This window comes from Panthera pardus, unplaced genomic scaffold, assembly GCF_024362965.1.
Source record: "Panthera pardus isolate Hobbes unplaced genomic scaffold, ASM2436296v1 HiC_scaffold_18, whole genome shotgun sequence".
Taxonomy (NCBI): domain Eukaryota; kingdom Metazoa; phylum Chordata; class Mammalia; order Carnivora; family Felidae; genus Panthera; species Panthera pardus.
This window is the reverse complement of record NW_026526743.1, coordinates 33,879,144-33,896,752: the sequence shown is the minus strand read 5'-3', so window position 1 is coordinate 33,896,752 and position 17,609 is coordinate 33,879,144. Positions and strand designations below refer to the sequence as shown.

Genomic DNA, 17,609 nt, shown 5'->3' with positions numbered 1-17,609 from the left:
AAGTGGCCAGCTGGGTCTGGAGTCAAATGGCTGAGACAGAACCCTGAGGGCAGGCACAGACACAGGAATGGCCTTGCTCAGGAAGGCAGCCAATAGCTTGTCTATGTGGAATGTCTAGAAGACTCCTACCCCGGAAGTGTATTTACTGCCCGGTTGACAGAGGGCCCCGGAGACCACCAGTAGGGCTTGATCTGATGAGCCAAGCATTGCCCCCGTGGGTTCTTTCAGTTACACATCTCTGGGACAGGGGCTTCTCAGGCCCCAGCATTTCGGGGTCTTGGAGCACCGAAGCTGGGGGGTGGAGTGCTGAACAGACATCCCACCACTTCCTGCTGTGACTGTGTCCGCGGTGGCCCAGGTGCACGGCTCAGAGTCAGGCAGCTGGTTCACAGCAGACCCGGAAGCAGGTCCCAGGTACCCAGCACTCAGCCTTTGTTCTGGAAATGCTACTATACACTGCCTCTCTATGCCACATCAACACAGAAAAGCAACCCAGGCAGGCATTTGCTGGCCATTGAGCAGCAAGAGCTGAAGGAGAAAAGGTTTGGAGTTCACCCTGAAGTCCGCAGGGAGTCCCCACACGGTCGCCTCCCGGGAGGCCTTTAAGGTTTTCACCTAAAAACCCACATTTTCAACTTCTCTGAAAAACCAGAAGATCTGGGCAACACTGGGCCCAGGCCCACATTTCTGCCTGGGCACGGCTGGCTGCAGCCAAGTGACAGCTGCTCACTCCAGCTCGCTCCCCATCGTCCCACACCCGGCCGGTCCCCTTCTCTGTGTTCCCTGCCTGCCCCTGCCCATCTTGGTGTCCGTGCCCCAGAGTGGCGAGCCCTCAGTGGGTCTGTTTCTTCCTGAGCTTTGAATCGCCTTCTTCTAACACCCACTGCTTCCCAAGGCCCAGGATACTCCCAAGGCGCAAATCAAGAGACCCCAGGCCCTGCCTCCCTCGTGCCCTCACTCACTGCAGGATGCCAATGTAGTCCTCCACTGTGGCCGGGTGAGCCGACTGCCAGTTCTTCTTGAACCCAATCACCAGGATGTTGGGCTTCATTCTCCCGAGACCTGTGGCCTGCAAGGGGTAGGGGGTTGGGGTGAGGGACCAGGCCTCGTGCCCCACAGGGGCTCTGTGCTGTGACGAGGGTGGGGCTCTCTCAGCCCCCGCTGCCCTCTTTGCCAGGTGGCGAGGGCTCAGAAATCCCATCCTGCCAGTTCAGGGTCCTGCCTGTCTGGACACACCTGTGAGAAAGGTGACGTGACAACCAGAAGCTACGATCACTGCACCGTCCCCATTAGCTCTGGATTATTCCAGTTCCTGCTTCTCCAGCAAATTATTCCTCATCACAAGTGACTTGAATTTGGATGTCAAGCTTTAGAGTATCCCCAGGCCATCTCACCTGCCCATCTTTTGTATTTCTTTTTTCAGTGTTTAAAAATGTAAAAAAAAAAAAAAAAAAAAATCCCCAAATGTGGGAAACTCGACTGCGTAATTTGTGGTAGTGGGGGACTGCGTTCACGCTGTCCCCTGTAAAATAAATAAATAAATAAGTAAGTAAATAAATAAATAAATAAAATAAAAATAAAAATGTAAAAAAAATTTTTTTGACGTAAAATTTACATAACACAAAATTAACCATTTTAAAGGGTATAGAATTCGGTGGAATTTAAGATATCCAGAATGTTGTGCAACCATCGCTGCTATCCTCAAAATATTTTCATACCCCCCCCAAAAGACCCTATATGTTCTTTTTTAAAAAATCGTGAGAAATATTTAGAATTATTAGAAAGGACTCCCAGTGTTGACTCAGAATTAACACCTATTATTTTATCCCATTTTACACATGAGACACCTGAGCAGTAAAATGAATGGCCTGGTGGAACATTCCGGAACTTGGTCTGAGCGGTGGCCTCATACCACTGGGTGGTATCTGCTTATGTAAACATTCATCAGGCTATACACTTAATGCTTTTTCACTTTGCTGTCTGTAAATTATACCAGAAAAGAAAAACAAGGACGGCTCAAGCTCCCACCATCCCCACAGACTTCCAGGTCAGTTTCCCCTAGGCCCTGGGCACCCCGAGAAAGTGCCCCAAATTAGCATATCTGGAAAGGGGAGGAAGGTAGGAGACTCCTGTGGGGGTAGGAGCTTCAGCTAGCCCCTTAGGACATCCTGCCTTCCGGGTTGTCCCACCAAAGCCACGGCACCTGCATGAGAATCTGTACACCGCTACGGAGGTCCTCGGCAATGACGTCTGAGTAGAAGGCCTTGATCTTCCTCTTGTTCAGCCACTTGGTGTGCCCATTGGCAATGAGCCGGAGCTCAGGCATCCTCTGTTTGTGGGGTCCCTGCAGGTGGGGGGAGCAGGTGACCTCAGGGGCTCCTTCCTTCACCCTCTGGCCTGAATGAGATTCAGCCCCTCTCCTCCCTGGAGGCTGCCCCATGGGCTCAGCCACACCCAGAGGTGCCCATTCTCCCATATGGAGTTAGGGGAGGGAAAGAAGAGAAGGGAAGGAGGGAGCAGGGTGGGGGAAGGAAAATGGAGGCAAGAGGTGAGAGGTAGGGCAGTGGGGAGAAGCTGGTGACTGGAACAGGGGAGGGGAGAGAACCAGGCCCACAGCAGGGTCCGGTAGGCTTTGCTTCTCCACAGCCCTTCCGTCCTCCACGGCCCCCAATGCTGCCTGCCACCCTTCCAAGTATGGACTTCATGCCCGGGGCTCCTCCAAGGGTACGTGCCCACCCCACCCGCAGGGGCCACTCACAATGAGCACGTGGCCACAGACCATCAGGCTGAGGTTCCGGGTGAAGGTGCCCACAAAGTCAACCAGGGCCGGGCGGAAGTTGGGGGGCCCCGTGAGCACCAGGCACTGGGGGCTGAGGAGGGGAAGGGAAAAGGGCGTGAGCCATCTGGACAGAGCCCACAGGGGTCTGGGTGCAAAACGCAGGTGCCGGGAAGCGTAAAGACTGGGAGTGGGGAGACATAGCATTTACAAGATCTCTGTGTCACCTGGGTGGGTGACTCGGCCTCTGGTCAAGGGCCGCTGCCACACTCAGCTGGAGCCAAAATTGGCCACTCCTCAGCCGTGTGACCGTAGGCCAGCTACGTAATTTCTCTGTGCCTCCGTGTTCTCATCAGTGACCGTGGTAATTTCATACACCCCAGAGGGCCGTGGTGAGACGGCGGATGGCACTTTGTGCAGCAATGCAACGTAAGTACTTAATGGCTGACTGTTAGCTATTAAGGTGTGGTGGGAAGGGGTCCAGGACACCCGAGTCTCCCTCTAAGGAGAGGTTCGTCATAGTCAGCCTGACGGACACCTGTGGCAGGGATGGCAACACCCGATCGCCCTTCTAGAGCCCTCTGCATTTCAAAGAGCAGATCCTGCTGTGGAAACTCAGGTACAGAGAGGTCACTAGACTTGCTTGGTCCCCACTGAGCCCTGTCAAGCAAGTCTCCTCCCCGCAGGGCGGTTCTCCTCCACCTCTGTTCCCTCTCTGAGCAAGGACCGCGCCCACCCTGGGTTTTCCCCGGGGCAGGGGCACGGGTCTTGGCCTGGAGCCTCCCAGAGCAGGGACATGGCTTTGCTCACCGGTAGTTCTTGATGTGATCTTCCACCTTGTTGAGGCCCACCGAGTAGCTCAGGGCCAAGTTGTAGGAGCCAGCCTGAACCGAGGAGCCCCAGTTCACCTCTGAGCAGGAGGGGTGAGCACAAGATTAGAAATCCCCGGGAGAAGCCAGATGTGCCAAGGGAGGGGACGTTGACCTTCTTTAGGAATCGAGCACCACGGGAGCTGGGCTGGCTGGTAGGTGGACAGCCTACAGATCTCTTCCTGATGTTTGCACACGTCATACGGCTACATATTTAAAAGTTATACTTCATAGGATCAAACTCTATAAAATATTCTCCTCCCTTGACAAGCAGACAACGACCTGGAAAACCAGGTTCAAATTTAGAATTCCAGGCCTTCCCGGATTGCTGCGTCCTGTCCCCAGACCACTATCACCCCTGGATCCGCACTTGCGTGTATGTGGGCACCACGCTGTGTCCACCTGCCCTGCGGTCAGCCAGCCCCTGGCCACCCGCAGGCCCGGGTGTGCACACCAGCAGGCCGGCCTTTTCAAGAGGATGGACCTGGGCAGGCAATTCCTGGGTCCTGGGTGCCGGCGGGGGTGGTCCGGACCCAGAGATGTGGGTTCTGAGCAGACACATTTCCCGTAGGCTTCTCACCCCACTGGGAGGGACGAGGCTGGAGGGTCAGAGCAGGGCCCTTGAGAGCACAGAGCCCGACACAGGCCCTCCAGCCGGGCCGAAGGGCACGATGGCATGCTTGGCACCCTCAGGGGGAGAAGGGGCACCTGGGCCCCTGGGCAGCCTGAGACCGCACACCTGGCTTCTTGTAGATCACGTAGAGCAGGAGGAAGAGAACGACGCCGATGGCGATGAGGGCTGCCCACCAGGTGAGAAGGAACATGATGACCACAGAGATGACCGCCCCGAACAGCGCCGTCCACTTGCTGTAGTATCGGAACGAGGGTCTCCACCCTGGGCGGGGGACACAGGTCACACTCGAGCCTCCCCCTGGGCCGGTGCTGCTGGGGCAGGGCCTGGGTGGCAACACCAGCAGAGCCCAGAGCCGGGATCCCGGGCTGTGCCCACCACCTGGCTCTCCTGGGGTTGGGCCTGGAGGCTCCGGGGAGGACCGCCCGCCCGCCTCGGCTGGCACTTGGCCACTCCAAGGAGGAGGCATCCAGCTCTGGCCAAATACAGCCACGCGTCAGCAACAGCACCGGCTCCCGTGTCTCCCAGGGATGCCAGGGGGTGAGAGCACGAGGAAGGATGTGGTTCTGCGGGGCTCCATGCCACCGGGCCGTGCCTGGCCCACCACTACTGATAGCTGCCCCACAGCACGACTGTGGGGCACCACAGCCTCCAGTCTAAGGCAAAGGTGGCCTGACGACCAGCCCACTGGGGATTCGGGGCCTAATAATAATAAGAAAAAGGTGTTCTCGAGACTCTTTACTGCCATCTGCTAGAAGTTTTTCAGGACAAAGATAGAAATCGATGACGCAAAGAGGCGGCACCCCAAGAGCTGTGGAGTAAACGACCTACAGCAACCCTCTCTGTGACTTTGGGCCATTCTCTTCCTTTTCTGGGGAGTCAGACTCCTGACTCCTGTAAAATTGGTGCAGGAAGGCACTAGAAAAATCTCTGCACCCCGGAAACAGTGTATGAATCCACATACAGGGGACACTGTCCGTGCTTGAGAAAGGACAGCAACTATGATGATGATTTCAATGATTCCTTGAATTGGTTTTGATTTGGGAGGTGACTCTGGTCTGCCCACCTGCATCACGCCTTCCGCTCCCCCACCCATGCCCCCGCCCCAGGTGCTTCCTCCCACAGAAGGGTGGAGGGGGCTGCTTACCGGGCGAGTTGGTGATGGAGGCGTGGAAACAGCTGAAGTTGATGAGGGCGTAGGAGCACAGGAAGAAGTTGGAGATGATGGGGGCAATGGTGTTGAGCTCAGCTTCAAGGACCCGAGGGGAGAGAGGACAGTCTGTTGGGCAACCAGCCAGGGAGCCACCTGGCACCCTCCCTCGCAGTTGGGGGATTCCAGACAGGCCACAGAGGCTCAGTGAGTCTCGGCCTTCTCATCTGTGACATGGGTCCATCGTGTTGTGCCACTCAAGGGGCCGATGTTTTGTTAACTGTAAAATGCCAGCTCTTAAGAGGATGCAGAGCAGTGGGAGAGGCTACGGGATCACAAGGACGGTGGCTGTCACACTTTTTTTTGTAACACAAATTATAGTAGGAAATACACTTTACAGCGTGACCAAAGACACGGGACATATACCATCTTTTATCTGAAACCCTGAGACCACAAGACACACACAGTTCCGCCCTCAGTAGAAACCCACTCAAGAACAACTTCCTTCCCTGCCACTGCCCCGAGAAACCCCAGACAAACTTGTGTATGTGTATCCTTGTCTCAGGGCCTGCTTCTGGGGGATCCCAAAACAAGACAAGCACCTCTTATGCATCAGGGCCTCTGTGCACGATTCCACTGAATCCGCCACAAGAGCCCTGCCCCAGAGCATCTGAAATGATGGTTCTCAGTCTGAAGTGTAGTCAGAACCGCCCAGATAAAAGGACATCAAATCTGAGTCGGGGGGGGGGGGTGGTGGACTGCACGGTGAGCAGGAAGCAGAGGTGTGTCTGGGGAAGCCCAGGCCTGACTAGTCATTTCCATCCCCCGGGGGCGGCCCTGCTGCCTCCTCATCTGGTTCAGGATCCAGAGCAGCCGGTGTCTGGAAAGGTTCCCTTGAGTGGACGTGAGTAGATTGGTAGGGATCGCTGATGCCAGCGTGAGGAGCAGGACCACGGGACCACCAGCCGAACCCCCCACCCTGCTCCTGCATAGAGAGCAGGGGCCGGAGGGTCAGCGTGCCGTAGCGTGGCCACCGCCCTTGCTTGGTGCGGCCACCTATTTTCTAGCAAGTTCTGCCTTGTTGGTTAAGGAGACCAGGAAGCACTGGGGAGTGTGTGCGTATACGAATGCATGCGTGTGCATGTGTGTGTGTGTATGTGTGCACACCGGTCTCTTCCTGCCCATCTATGACACACCTTTTCTGCACTATCTCTCCCATTCTGCAAATGAGACCAAGGCTCAGGAAGGTAAAAATGATGTGTCCAAAGCAATACAGCTGGCTTATGGCAAAGCCAGGATAGAGAGACAATCTGGGGCGCCTGATGGCTCCGTCGGTTAAGCGTCCAACTTCAGCTCAGGTCATGATCTCACAATTCGTGAGCTCGAGCCCCACCTTGGGCTCTGTTGTCAGCCCTGAGCCCACTTCGGATCCTCTGTCTCCCCCTCTCTCTGCCCCTCTCCAATTGTTCTCTCTCTCTCTCTCAAAAACGAATATAAATTTTTTAAAAAATCTAAAAAAAAAAACGAGAGAGAGAAAAGAAAGTCCATCTAACTAACTGATTAACTGGGACCTGTCTCCTCGGGCATCTTCGATCTTGAAGTCCAAGGGAGCTGGCAGCTCAAGGGTGGAGAAATGAGTTTAGACACCTACAGAGATACTGACTGAGCTGTTTGTATCAGCTCCCACGAGCTGTCCTGTGCTCCAAAGTTGTCCCGGGGGCTAATTCAGACCTGGTGTCTGGGGGGTGCAGGCAACTTGCCAGGACACGGGAATACAGAAGCAGGAAAAGAAGGTAGGGTCCCTTCTAACAAAATAGAATGGTCCACCTGCCTGGTGTGGTGTGGGAGCCACCCTGTCTGGAGGCGGGGGAGGGGCGGGCACCGCATGACCCTCCCGAGTGTTCTCCCAGAGAGGGCCTCGCTCAAGAGTTATTCCACGAGTGCCCACTCCCTGCCAGGCCTGGCTGGGCGCTGGGCGCCAAGGTGAGCGGCACAGAGAGGAGCCCTGCCGGCCCTCACAAGCCTCTGCACCCTGGCAGCCTCTCACCGATGATGATGAAGGCCACGGCGATGGCGTAGGCCAGCAGGTAGCCGCGCACGGGCTCCTTGTTCTTGCCGTAGCCCTTGCCGAAGAAGCCGATCAGTGGGTACAGCTGGTCCTCGCACAGGCACTGTGGGCACAGGAAGACGTGTTTACCCCAGGCTGGGCGCCCCCCTCCCCTCCCTTGCAGCCCCAGCTGGCCCTGCTTCCTCCCTCCACCTCAGCAGACTACTTGCCCCAGTCTGGGTCCTGTCTTCTCTCTCTCTGTCTCTTTTTTAATCGTTTATTTTTGAGAGAGCATGAGTGGGGGAAGGACCGGGAGAGAAGGAGACACAGAATCTGAAGCAGGCTCCAGGCTCTGAGCTGTCAGCACAGAGCCCGACATGGGGCTTGAACTCGCGTGCCAACCCACCAACCGTGAGATCGTGACCTGAGCCGAAGTCAGACGCTTACCTGACCGAACCACCCAGGCGCCCCCTGGCTTCTGTCTCTTAAAAGGGAATCATCTCCCTGCCCACCCCCACGTCACCAGGGAGCTAGCAAGGGGGCAAAGAGAGGGGGTGGCCCACGTGGGGGTGAGACTGGGTCAGAGAAATTGCAGGCAGGGCGCCAGGCTGCACAAGGGAGACTCTGGGAGGGAAATGCGGGTGCCCTTTGCAGCACACCATGGGACGGGGGCCGCTTCCTGCGGGTTTGCTCGCTAGCCCCCTTTCTCCTTCAGTCTAGACGTCCCCGTCCCATGATACCTCCAGGCCTCTGTAGGGGTCACCTGGGGACCCTTCCACCGGGCCTTCCGACACTCGCGGCCCCGTTCCGCGGCCTCACCTGGAAGACCTTGGCGGCGGAGACGAGGCAGGCCAGGGCGGAGGAGAGCGTGGCCCCAAAGATGCCGGCCGTGATCAGGGGCGCGAAGCCGGACACCATGCTCATGGTCTGCAAGGACATGGGGTTCGGGCCCCTCACGGTGGGGCCCCTCACGCCCGGAGTCCTCACCTCAGGCAGGGGCTAGGTACTGAGGCCCCCGAGTCCACACTCCCCGCCTGGAGATCCCAGTGCCCACCGAGTCAGGGACTGGGCCCAGGGGCCCCCCACCTGAGCCTGAACCTCTTTCCCCCGCGCCCGGGACCCAGCCCCCCAAACCATGTGTGTCCCAGCCTGTTCCAGCCTCTGTCTGGTCCTTCCCCGCGTCTGCTGGGCCAGACTCCCTGGCAGAGGCCGCGCGTACCTGGTAGTAGTTGATGAGGCCATAGCGGCAGCTGTGCTGGTGGGCACACTCGGTGAAGTTCCAGCCGTAGCCACAGGCCAGCCCCTCGCAGGCGCCCGAGCCGGGGGTCACCGTGGCATTCAGGACCCCGGAGGCATCGCGAACCACGCAGGAGCCTGAAGGGGCAGTAGGGCTTGGGGAGGCCTCCCTCCCGCCCTTCCCTCCTTCCTCCTCTCCTCCCACCCCAGACACTGGCCGCTTCTGCACAGGGCGAGCGGCTGCTTGAGGGGCCAGCTCTCCCTTTAGCGTGTGCCACTACTAATGGACGATGACGACGATGACGGCAATGAAATCTGCTAACGTGCAGAGGCACTCACGACGTGCCACGCGCTCCGCTAAGCGCTTGAAACAACCCTGGGAAGCAAGTATGACCGTCGCTTTCGTTGTCGGTGCCATTCTACAGCGGCGCGGTGACCTACAGTGACCCGTGAAGATCACCATGTCCTTAAAGCAGAGACCTGGCTGGCTGTGACCGGGGCCGTGTCCCTCGGCCATCCGTGAGCGGCTCACCTCACAAGGGGGTGGCGGGCAGCCAGAGCGCCTGTGAGGATCTCAGTGCGAGGCAAGTGTCAACAGCCCAGGCCTGGGTTCAAACCTGGCTCCACCACTCAGTGGCTGTGTGACCCTGGGCAGGTCACTTAACCTCTCTGAGCCCTGCTTTTCTCCTCTGTAAAATGGCGGGTTGGCAGTGCCTGGATTGAATGTGGTGAGGCATGTCAAGGGCCGGGCATGTGGTTGAGTCAGCGGTTAGTGTCGTCTTCACCACCACCACCATCATCATTATTGTCATTATTACCCGTCCTTGGGTCAGAGTATTGTTTGTCCTCTAGGAATTTCCCACTCTTGAATCTGTAACCTCAGGTTTGAAGGGACCAGAGGAGCCTGGTCTGACCGTGCCCATCCCCACCACAAACGACCATCCCCCCCCCCCCCCGAAGATGTTCTGGTCACCACCGGTTGTCCCCAAAAAGAAGGTTTGAGGGTCCACTTCTTGCGGTCACCATGCTCTCCCTGTTAGAGAGCTGAGCCCCCTGCCCCGTGTGACCCTTCCGGCGGTCTGGGCTGGCTACTCACCGATGGTGGCCGAGATGGCCAGGTAGGAGACAGTGGTCCAGAAAATGGCCATGAGCGTTCCCTTGGGAATGGCTACAGCAGGGTCCTGGGGGAGGGGGAGGAAGAGAGAGAAGGCATCAGGCAGCCTCTGGGCCTCCGTCAGGCCCTTCTCTTGTCTGAGGCCCAGATGGGCCAGCAACTGCTGGCTGTGTGTGCATCACCGTCAGGTACCCATTGATTTGTGTGGTTCCACAGCAATTAACATACAGACAAGCCCCAAACTCTCCTCTGAGGAGAACCTCTCTGCTGGCATTTTCCTAGCAGAAATAACAAATCTTCACATGCACACATAGTGTATTCCACTCTTCCAGACACTTCCTCAAACATAACTTCCTGGGCAGTGGCCAGGGTGTCCCTACCCTGCTGGTGGGGAAACTGAGGCCAGGAAGCGGAGCGGAGGCCCCAGCCGGCTGAGCCAGGGGCGGCTCTGTCCTGACCACACCAAGTCCGCAGCCTCAGGCCTCGGGGGGCTGGTGCTGGGTGGTGCAACACAGGTAGGGACCCTTACAGCAGGGTCCCCCCGTCAGGTGTAGACCCCAGCCCCAGGGGCAGGCCACGCGGGCACTGGGAAGGACATCCGTGCACCTCCCCAGCTTTTCCACAGCTGGCAGGTAGAACCACAAATTACAGAGCTTGGAGGGACCACGAGACCGTTCAGCGTCACAGGCAGGTCCGGACAAAGCTGGCAACAACCAGTTCCCTGCCTCAGACACTCAGGAGCCTGAGTTGGAATCGATGGTCACTCAGTGATGAACGAGCCCCGGACCCCGCCCTTAAGGACCCTGTGCCCCAGGGAAGGAGGTCCCGCCAACACAGGGCGGCACCTGTCACGGGACAGCCTGAAGTGTGCTGGAGAACAAGGGGAAGGAGGGAGAGCAACACGGTGCAGCGACCACGGAGGGCCTCACGGCAGAGGGGACGGCTGAGGTGGCTCTGAAGGCCCTGGGGTGGGAGGAAAGGTGAGGCAGGCCAGAGCCAAGCGGAAGCAGAGATGCGTTGCTGGAGCGAGGCTGGGGGACCTGGAGCTTCCAGATCTACTGCAGTGTCTGCTTTGGGGGGCCCGGCAGCTCTTCCTTGGGTACCAGGATGGCCTGACTAGGTCAACACACAGGGTCCCCCTGGTCCCAAGGCCAACGGACCGCCTCCACTTCCCCTCCCACCTACAGTGGGTTGAACAGCATCTCCAAAAATTCGTGTTTGCTCAGAACCTCAGATTATGACCGTATTTGGAAATAAGGTCTTTGCAAACGTCGTTAGTTAAGATGAGGTCATACCCAGTTGGGTGGGCCTTAAATCCAATGACTAGTGTTCCTGTGAGAAGAGGCAGGGACACACAGAGGGAAGAAGGCTGGGTGAAGACAGTCGCAGAGACTGGAGAGAGGCAGCTCCATGCCAAGGAATGTCAGAGCCACCAGAAGCTGGGAGAAGAAAGGAAGGATTCTCCCCTACGGCCCTTAACACCTTTGTTTTGAACTTTTGGCTTCCAGACTGTGCAAGAATAAACATCTGGGATTTTTTGTTTGTTTGCTTGTTTTTGGTTTCTGTTTGTTTGTTTCTGAGAGACCGAGCATGAGCAGGGGAGGGGCAGAGAGAGGGGGAGACACAGAATCCGAAGCAGGCTCCGGGCTCTGAGCTCTCAGCACAGAGCCCGACGCGGGGCTGGAACCCATGAACTGTGAGATCATGACCCGAGCCGGTGTCAGAAGCTTAACCGACTGAGCCAGCCAGGCGCCCCAGTGTCTGTTTTAAGCCCCTGTGTTTGTGGTCACAGCAGCCGTGGGAGGTGGGCACACCCGGCCTCCATCCTACCCCTACATCTTGGCCTGAAATCTCTGAGCCCAGCTCACAAGTCAGGCACATCTGTGCCCACATCCCAGCCCATCTCTTCTCAGGGGTATGTGCGCTGGGACAAGCCCCTTCACCTCTCTGAGCCTAGGGATGCCCCGAACCCCGATCTGTGAGACGATAACCCAACGTGGCACGCAGCCAGCACCCACAAATGTGAGCAGTTAGGAGAGGGGACTGTGTCGTGCTCGGGGACACGTGCTGGGACCACAGATGCAGCACAGACCCCACAGCTGTCACCTGGAAGTCCCTTGTCTCTCAGCCTCAGCCTCCCCATCAGAAAATTAAGCTAGTAAAGCTTTCCTCGGCCATAGCACAGGCTGATTGTGAAGAGACGTTGGTCACGAGATTGCTCTATCAGTGCTAAAGGGTCGGGCGGTGTGAGGGATTAATATGATGGTAACTCTGATGTCACCCTTTAAAAAAAATTTTTTTTTAATGTTTATTTTTGAGAGAGAGAGAGAGAGACAGAGCACAAGCAGGGGAGGGGCAGAGAGAGAGAGACACACACAGAATCCGGAGCAGGCTCCAGGCTCAGATCTGTCAGCACAGAGCCCGACGCGGGGCTCGAACACACGGACCGCGAGATCATGACCTGAGCTGAAGTCGGACTGAGCCACCCAGGCACCCTTGACGTCACCCCTTTAAATGTCACGTTCTCTGAGGTCTCCCGCCACCTTGTGCGAATTTGTACCAGCTCCTCCACCCCCGCCCCCAGGGATTCCCTACCCTCCCTCTGCTTCGTTTCTCTCCCCAGCACCACCCACAAGCCACTCTCACTCCACGTCCTCCTTATGTTTCGGTGCCTTGTCTCTCTCACGAGAATGTCAACTCCATGAGGACAGGAACTTGTGCCTGTTTTCTTCCCCGCTGTGTCCACAAGATGCAGGCACAAAGCAGGTGCTCAAAACATATCCACTGAATAATAAACTTAGGATGACGCTGAGGCCTCTTGGTTCTAGAAACTTGCATTCCAGCTCCTCTGCCACCTGTGTGTGTGTGGCCCTGGGCCACCCCAGCCCTCTCCGCGCTTGGTTTGCTCCTCTGTAACATGGGGGTGATGAGGGCATGAGCCCCCTGAGTATAATGTACCCGGCGGCCACATAGTAAAAATTACCACAACCTTGACTACTAGCCATTAGTACTGTCTCCATGCTGGGCACTGTTCTAAGCACATCACATAAATTAGCACATGGAATCCTTATTCCCTGCTCTGCGAAGGGGAGGGGGCGGTGGGCTGTTAGTCCCATTTGACAGTTGGCAAAGCTAAAGCCCAGGGAAGTTTTAAGGGACTTGCATAAAGTCTCCATGAATAGAAGCTTCTCTCCCGTTGAGGACATACTGTCTCACAAAATGGGCAGAGGGCTGGATGCAGGAGGGAAGGGCCGCTTGGGGGCTTGAGGGCATTTAGGACAGAGTGGAGGTGCACCCCCCTTCCCCCCCACTACTGGGTCCGGAACAGCTGCCTGCTACCTGAGAAGCTGGACGAGGTGTCTGGATAAATCGCTAGGCTGCGATGATCTGTAACGGGGCTGGCAGGGGAACCAGGCTGTCTGAGCACAAGACTGGCCACTGCAGGGACCTCAGCGTGGACAGGCAGACCAGGCCTCTCCTGGCCGCTCCCCAGAAAAGGAAGAGGAATCAGACAAACACAGCCACTCCGGGATTCCCAGGCCACGCTGGGTACCGCCCAGGCATACCCAGTTAGAGCCAGGCTGGGTGGAGACTATCCCCAAGGCACAATTCTTAACTCGTTTAAGAAAATGCATCAAGGAGGGGCGCTTTGGTGGCTCAGTCCGACTCTTGGTTTTGGCTCAGGTCATGATGTCACAGTCTGTGGGTTCGAGCCGTGTGTTGGGCTCTGTGCAGACAGTGTGGAGCCCGCTTGGGATTCTCTCTCTCCCTCTCTCTCTCTCTCTCTCTCTTTCAAAAATAAATAAATAAACATTAAAAAACTGCTTCAAGGAGCACCTTTCGAGTGGGACTGGAGCCTGGGGGAAAGGGCTCCAAGCACAGAGCCAGGCTCTCACCGATCACCCCACATGCACACCATCTATCTCCTTGATCCTGCCCTGGCAAAGACACCACGGCTTTCAAAGCCCAGCCTCAGCCCTACCTCCACCCAGGAGTTTTGCCGGAGCCCCTGCCAACATCCGCCTGCCCTTCTCTCCCACCTTCTACCAGTTTGTACTTCACTCTAAGCCTCCCATCTGGTACGTTTCACCCTCTATCCACTCAATAAGCATGTTGTCCGACTCTTAGCTGGGAATCGGGACATAGAGGCAGGCCCCAGTTGTCCAGCTCAAGAGAACGGGATGGGCGAAGAGACACGTAAATGGCCCGATGTCTTTATGCTCAAGAGCCACGAAGGGCCGGGGGAGATTTAAGGATGGAAGCGTTATTTGAAAGAGAAACAGAACTTCTCAAGGTTAAAAAAACAAGCGTAGGGCATCCCAGGAAGAGAGCACAGCAGAGGCAAAGACGTGGAGGAGGGACAGACAGCAGCAGGTCCTCGGGACTGGGGCAGGGGTCACAGCAATGGCATTGGCAGGTTGGAACCTTGAGCTCTGAGCCTAGGAAACTGCCCACAACAGGAGGGTGGAGGGCCCTGGGAAGATGTCAGCCCAGCCAAGGTGTGCATGAACCAGCTGTAACTTTGGAAGGTCAAGCTGGCTCCGTCTTCCCCTTAGGCTGACTCCCGGGAACCAGGGAGGAGACTGGCCCGCTTTAGTCATTAGTCCTCCAGGCCTAGAGCATAGCTGGTGCCAATCAACAAACCTCAGAACTGAGTAGAATGAACGGACCTGGTTTGGATTGACTGGGGTTGAGTTGGGTTGGAATGGACTGGATTTTAGAAGCTCTGACTCCATGGTGTCTGCGCCAAGCTCAGTGCCCAGTGGGAGATCCCAGCGGGACACAGCCAGGAAGCCGGGGGTGGGGGGAGGGGTGGGCGTCTGGCTCACCTTGAGGTCCCCAGAGATGTTGGCCCCTGCCAGGATGCCTGTAGCTGAGGGAAAGAAGATGGAGAACATCCCGAAGAAGCTGCCTTCTGCACCCCGCCAGTCGGGTACCAAGTTCTGGACAAAAATGTCCGCTGGAAGACCAAAGCCTGAATCAGGGACGCCTGGAAGGCTGGGCCCAGCCAACCAGGCAGGAGGCTCCTCTCTGGCAGCTCCTGGCCCTGGGAGTTGGGGGGTGGGTCTCATCTTCCTCATGCTCACAGAATGGGCCCAACCGGTGGGCAGACTGCACCCGTTCCCAGAGCCATGGGCAGGGGCCCCAACTTGCACATACCCCGGTAGCTGAAGAAGCCTTTGGAGGCCTTGTCCTCAGATGGGGGGATCAGCGTCCCCACTAAGTAGTTGGCAAAGGAGATCATGATGACGAGGAAGAAAAGCACCTGGGCCTGGGGGGTGAGTAAAGGACCCTAGAGGTCAGATGGCCTGGCCCTTCCTGCTCAGGGAGCCCCAGCAGGTCAGAACCTATCCAGGATCCCGTCCTCATTCATTCATTCATTCATTCATTCATCATCCATTATGCTGCAGGTCCCATGCTGGGAGTCGGCCACATAGCAAAGCTCTTGGCTTGTCTTGCTGGTGAATAAGGAACACGACTCCGGGGAAAGAACGAGGGTGTGATGGGGACTGTGGGTGGGGCTATGGAGCAGAGTGGCCTACAAAGGTATCTTCAAGGGTCCTCAAGGAGGGGATGAGTGACAGCAGAATGATCGGGGGCACAAGCCTGGGACACTCAAAGAACGGCGAGGAGGCCGCAGAGCCGGAAGCCGGAGGGAGGGGGAGAGAGGGCAGGCAGCGGCAGATCTGGCCAGTCTGCCCGCTGACGCCGGAGATTTCTGTTGCCCTCGCCCCACGGTGCCAAGCCTCTGAATTTTGGCTGGATACAGGTTCACGTGAGGACCACGTCTCCCTGCCCTGCTTGCAGCTTAGGTGTGGCCGAGAGATCAAGTTCTAGTTGATGGAATGGAAGCAGAGGTTTATGAGGAATTTCCAGGTGGTGCCAGAAAAGGAAAAGGAAGGGGAATTCGTTCCTTTTCACCCTCTCCCCTTCCTGCTGAGTGGACTGTAGACATGGTGGCAGTGGCCGCCGTGGAGCAGGTGCATGGAGGCCACACCCAGGGATGGAGCGGCCACAGGACAGAAACAGTCTGGGCACCTGAGCCTCCGGGAGCCACGCGCGCACACACACACACACACACACACACACACACACACACGGACTTTTACAGGTGAGAGAAACACACTGGTCCTGGTCCAGGCCCCGCCCTCAGGGTCTCTGTCACAACAGCAGAGCCGAAAGCCCAGCTAATACAGCGAGAAGAGGCAGGGCCGGGCCCAGGACCGGGGCCTCACGACTCACGTTCTTCACCTGACCACTCCCAACATCCCCTCCTCACCTTGGACTCCCACTCCATGCCAGCCAGGGAGATGGCCAGCAGCACGGTGACGGTGACCACGCCAATGATGCGGATGTCATTGATGGGGTCCACGATGGGCGTGCCGTACTCCTAGGGCGGGGCACAGGCCGGGCTGCACACCCCACCCCTCCATCACAGGTGCCCTCTCAGCAAAGCACAAACACAACCACCTCGCCCACCCACAGAACATCCAGAGTCGTGCTGTATCGGCCTGGACAGTTTGGCCCTAAAGGAAACACACACCCCTGAAGGGGACTTCTGGGAATGGTCTTTATGTGATGAGATCACCCAGTCACCCACAGCGAGCAGACAGCGGCCTGGCAGGCAAAGTGGGGCAGAGGGGCAGGAAGGCCTGGCCTAGGTGGGGGGAGGGGAGAGCGAGGTAGGCTTCCCCGGGCTCCCTCTGCCTGGGGTCCAGCCCCCAGCTTTACCTGGAGCAGGTCCCGCACGGTCTCTGCAAAGCCCACGGTGTGCATGGCCACGCCCACAGCATTGGCAAAAGCGAAAATGAGGCCGATGGAGCCCCCGAGCTCTGGGCCGAGACTCCGGGAGATGAGGAAGTAGGTGCCACCTATTAAGGATAGAGCCAGAATCCATGAAACCAAAGGATCAGCTGGCTGAGGTGGGCTTGGGCCAGGCAGAAGCCGAGGCTGGGAAAGGGTAACCACGGGACCCACGGGACCCATAGCACAGGAGATAACCGAGGCCATCTGTGGGTGCCCAAAGCCTTCACCTGGAACCAGAGGGAGCAGCCTGGGGAGTCCCCGTTTTGGTGGGGGTGGGGTGGGTGGGAGTGGCTTGGAGACCCATTCCCGGGGAGGAGACCGGGGGAGCGACAAGAAAGAGGAGGGCCTTCGGGGTGGGGTGGGACCCACCTGACTTGACCTTGCCGTTGGTAGAGATGGCCGAGATGGAGAGGCCCGTGATGGAGGTCACCGTGACCGAGAGCAGGATGATGATCCAGGTCAGGACTGGGGGGGGGGGGGATGTGATTACCAGAAAACCCAGCTGGGGCATTTCCCAGGTGGGGAGCCATGTGAGGAACCTGTTAGCCAGCTGGCTTGCCATGCCACCTAAGTCACCGAGCCTTGGTTTTCTCTGAGCCTTGGTTTTCTCATCTGAAAAATGGGTCTCTGTCTACCTCCTGGTATATTCTGAACAGCCAGTACATAAAGGATCATTAGGTATGGAAGGGAAGGTACCCTCTTTTAGTAATAAAAAGTAATGTAGGGACACCTGGGTGGCTCAGTCGGTTGGGTGTCCGACTCTGGCTCAGGTCATGATCTCGTGGTTCACGAGTTTGAGCCCCGTATGGGGCTCTGGGCTGACAGCTCAGAGACTGGAGCCTGTTTCAGATTCTGTGTCTCCCTCTCTTTCCCTGCCCCTTCCTCTCTCTCTCTCTCTCAAAAATAAATAAAACATTAAAAAAATTTTTAAAAAGTAATAGTTACCACTTGATGAACACCTTTGGGTACCAAATCCTAT

General features: G+C 57.1%; 1 protein-coding gene across 7 annotated transcripts in view; it reads right to left on the bottom strand.

Moving 5' to 3' along the window:
* The window catches only part of SLC12A3 (solute carrier family 12 member 3), a 37,956-nt gene that overhangs the window by 17,646 nt on the left and 2,701 nt on the right, over positions 1-17,609 (bottom strand). For all 7 annotated transcript variants that reach the window (XM_019455877.2, XM_019455879.2, XM_019455883.2 and 4 more), the window contains exons 4-18: positions 17,000-17,095; positions 16,556-16,695; positions 16,104-16,214; positions 14,984-15,095; positions 14,653-14,783; positions 9,806-9,890; positions 8,693-8,847; positions 8,293-8,400; positions 7,474-7,597; positions 5,424-5,525; positions 4,385-4,540; positions 3,587-3,686; positions 2,759-2,870; positions 2,204-2,344; positions 963-1,069 (exon numbers count right to left, since the gene is read on the bottom strand). In XM_019455877.2, the coding sequence (XP_019311422.2) occupies positions 963-1,069; positions 2,204-2,344; positions 2,759-2,870; positions 3,587-3,686; positions 4,385-4,540; positions 5,424-5,525; positions 7,474-7,597; positions 8,293-8,400; positions 8,693-8,847; positions 9,806-9,890; positions 14,653-14,783; positions 14,984-15,095; positions 16,104-16,214; positions 16,556-16,695; positions 17,000-17,095 (1,780 nt within the window). The remainder of the gene's footprint in view (positions 1-962; positions 1,070-2,203; positions 2,345-2,758; positions 2,871-3,586; positions 3,687-4,384; positions 4,541-5,423; positions 5,526-7,473; positions 7,598-8,292; positions 8,401-8,692; positions 8,848-9,805; positions 9,891-14,652; positions 14,784-14,983; positions 15,096-16,103; positions 16,215-16,555; positions 16,696-16,999; positions 17,096-17,609) is intronic.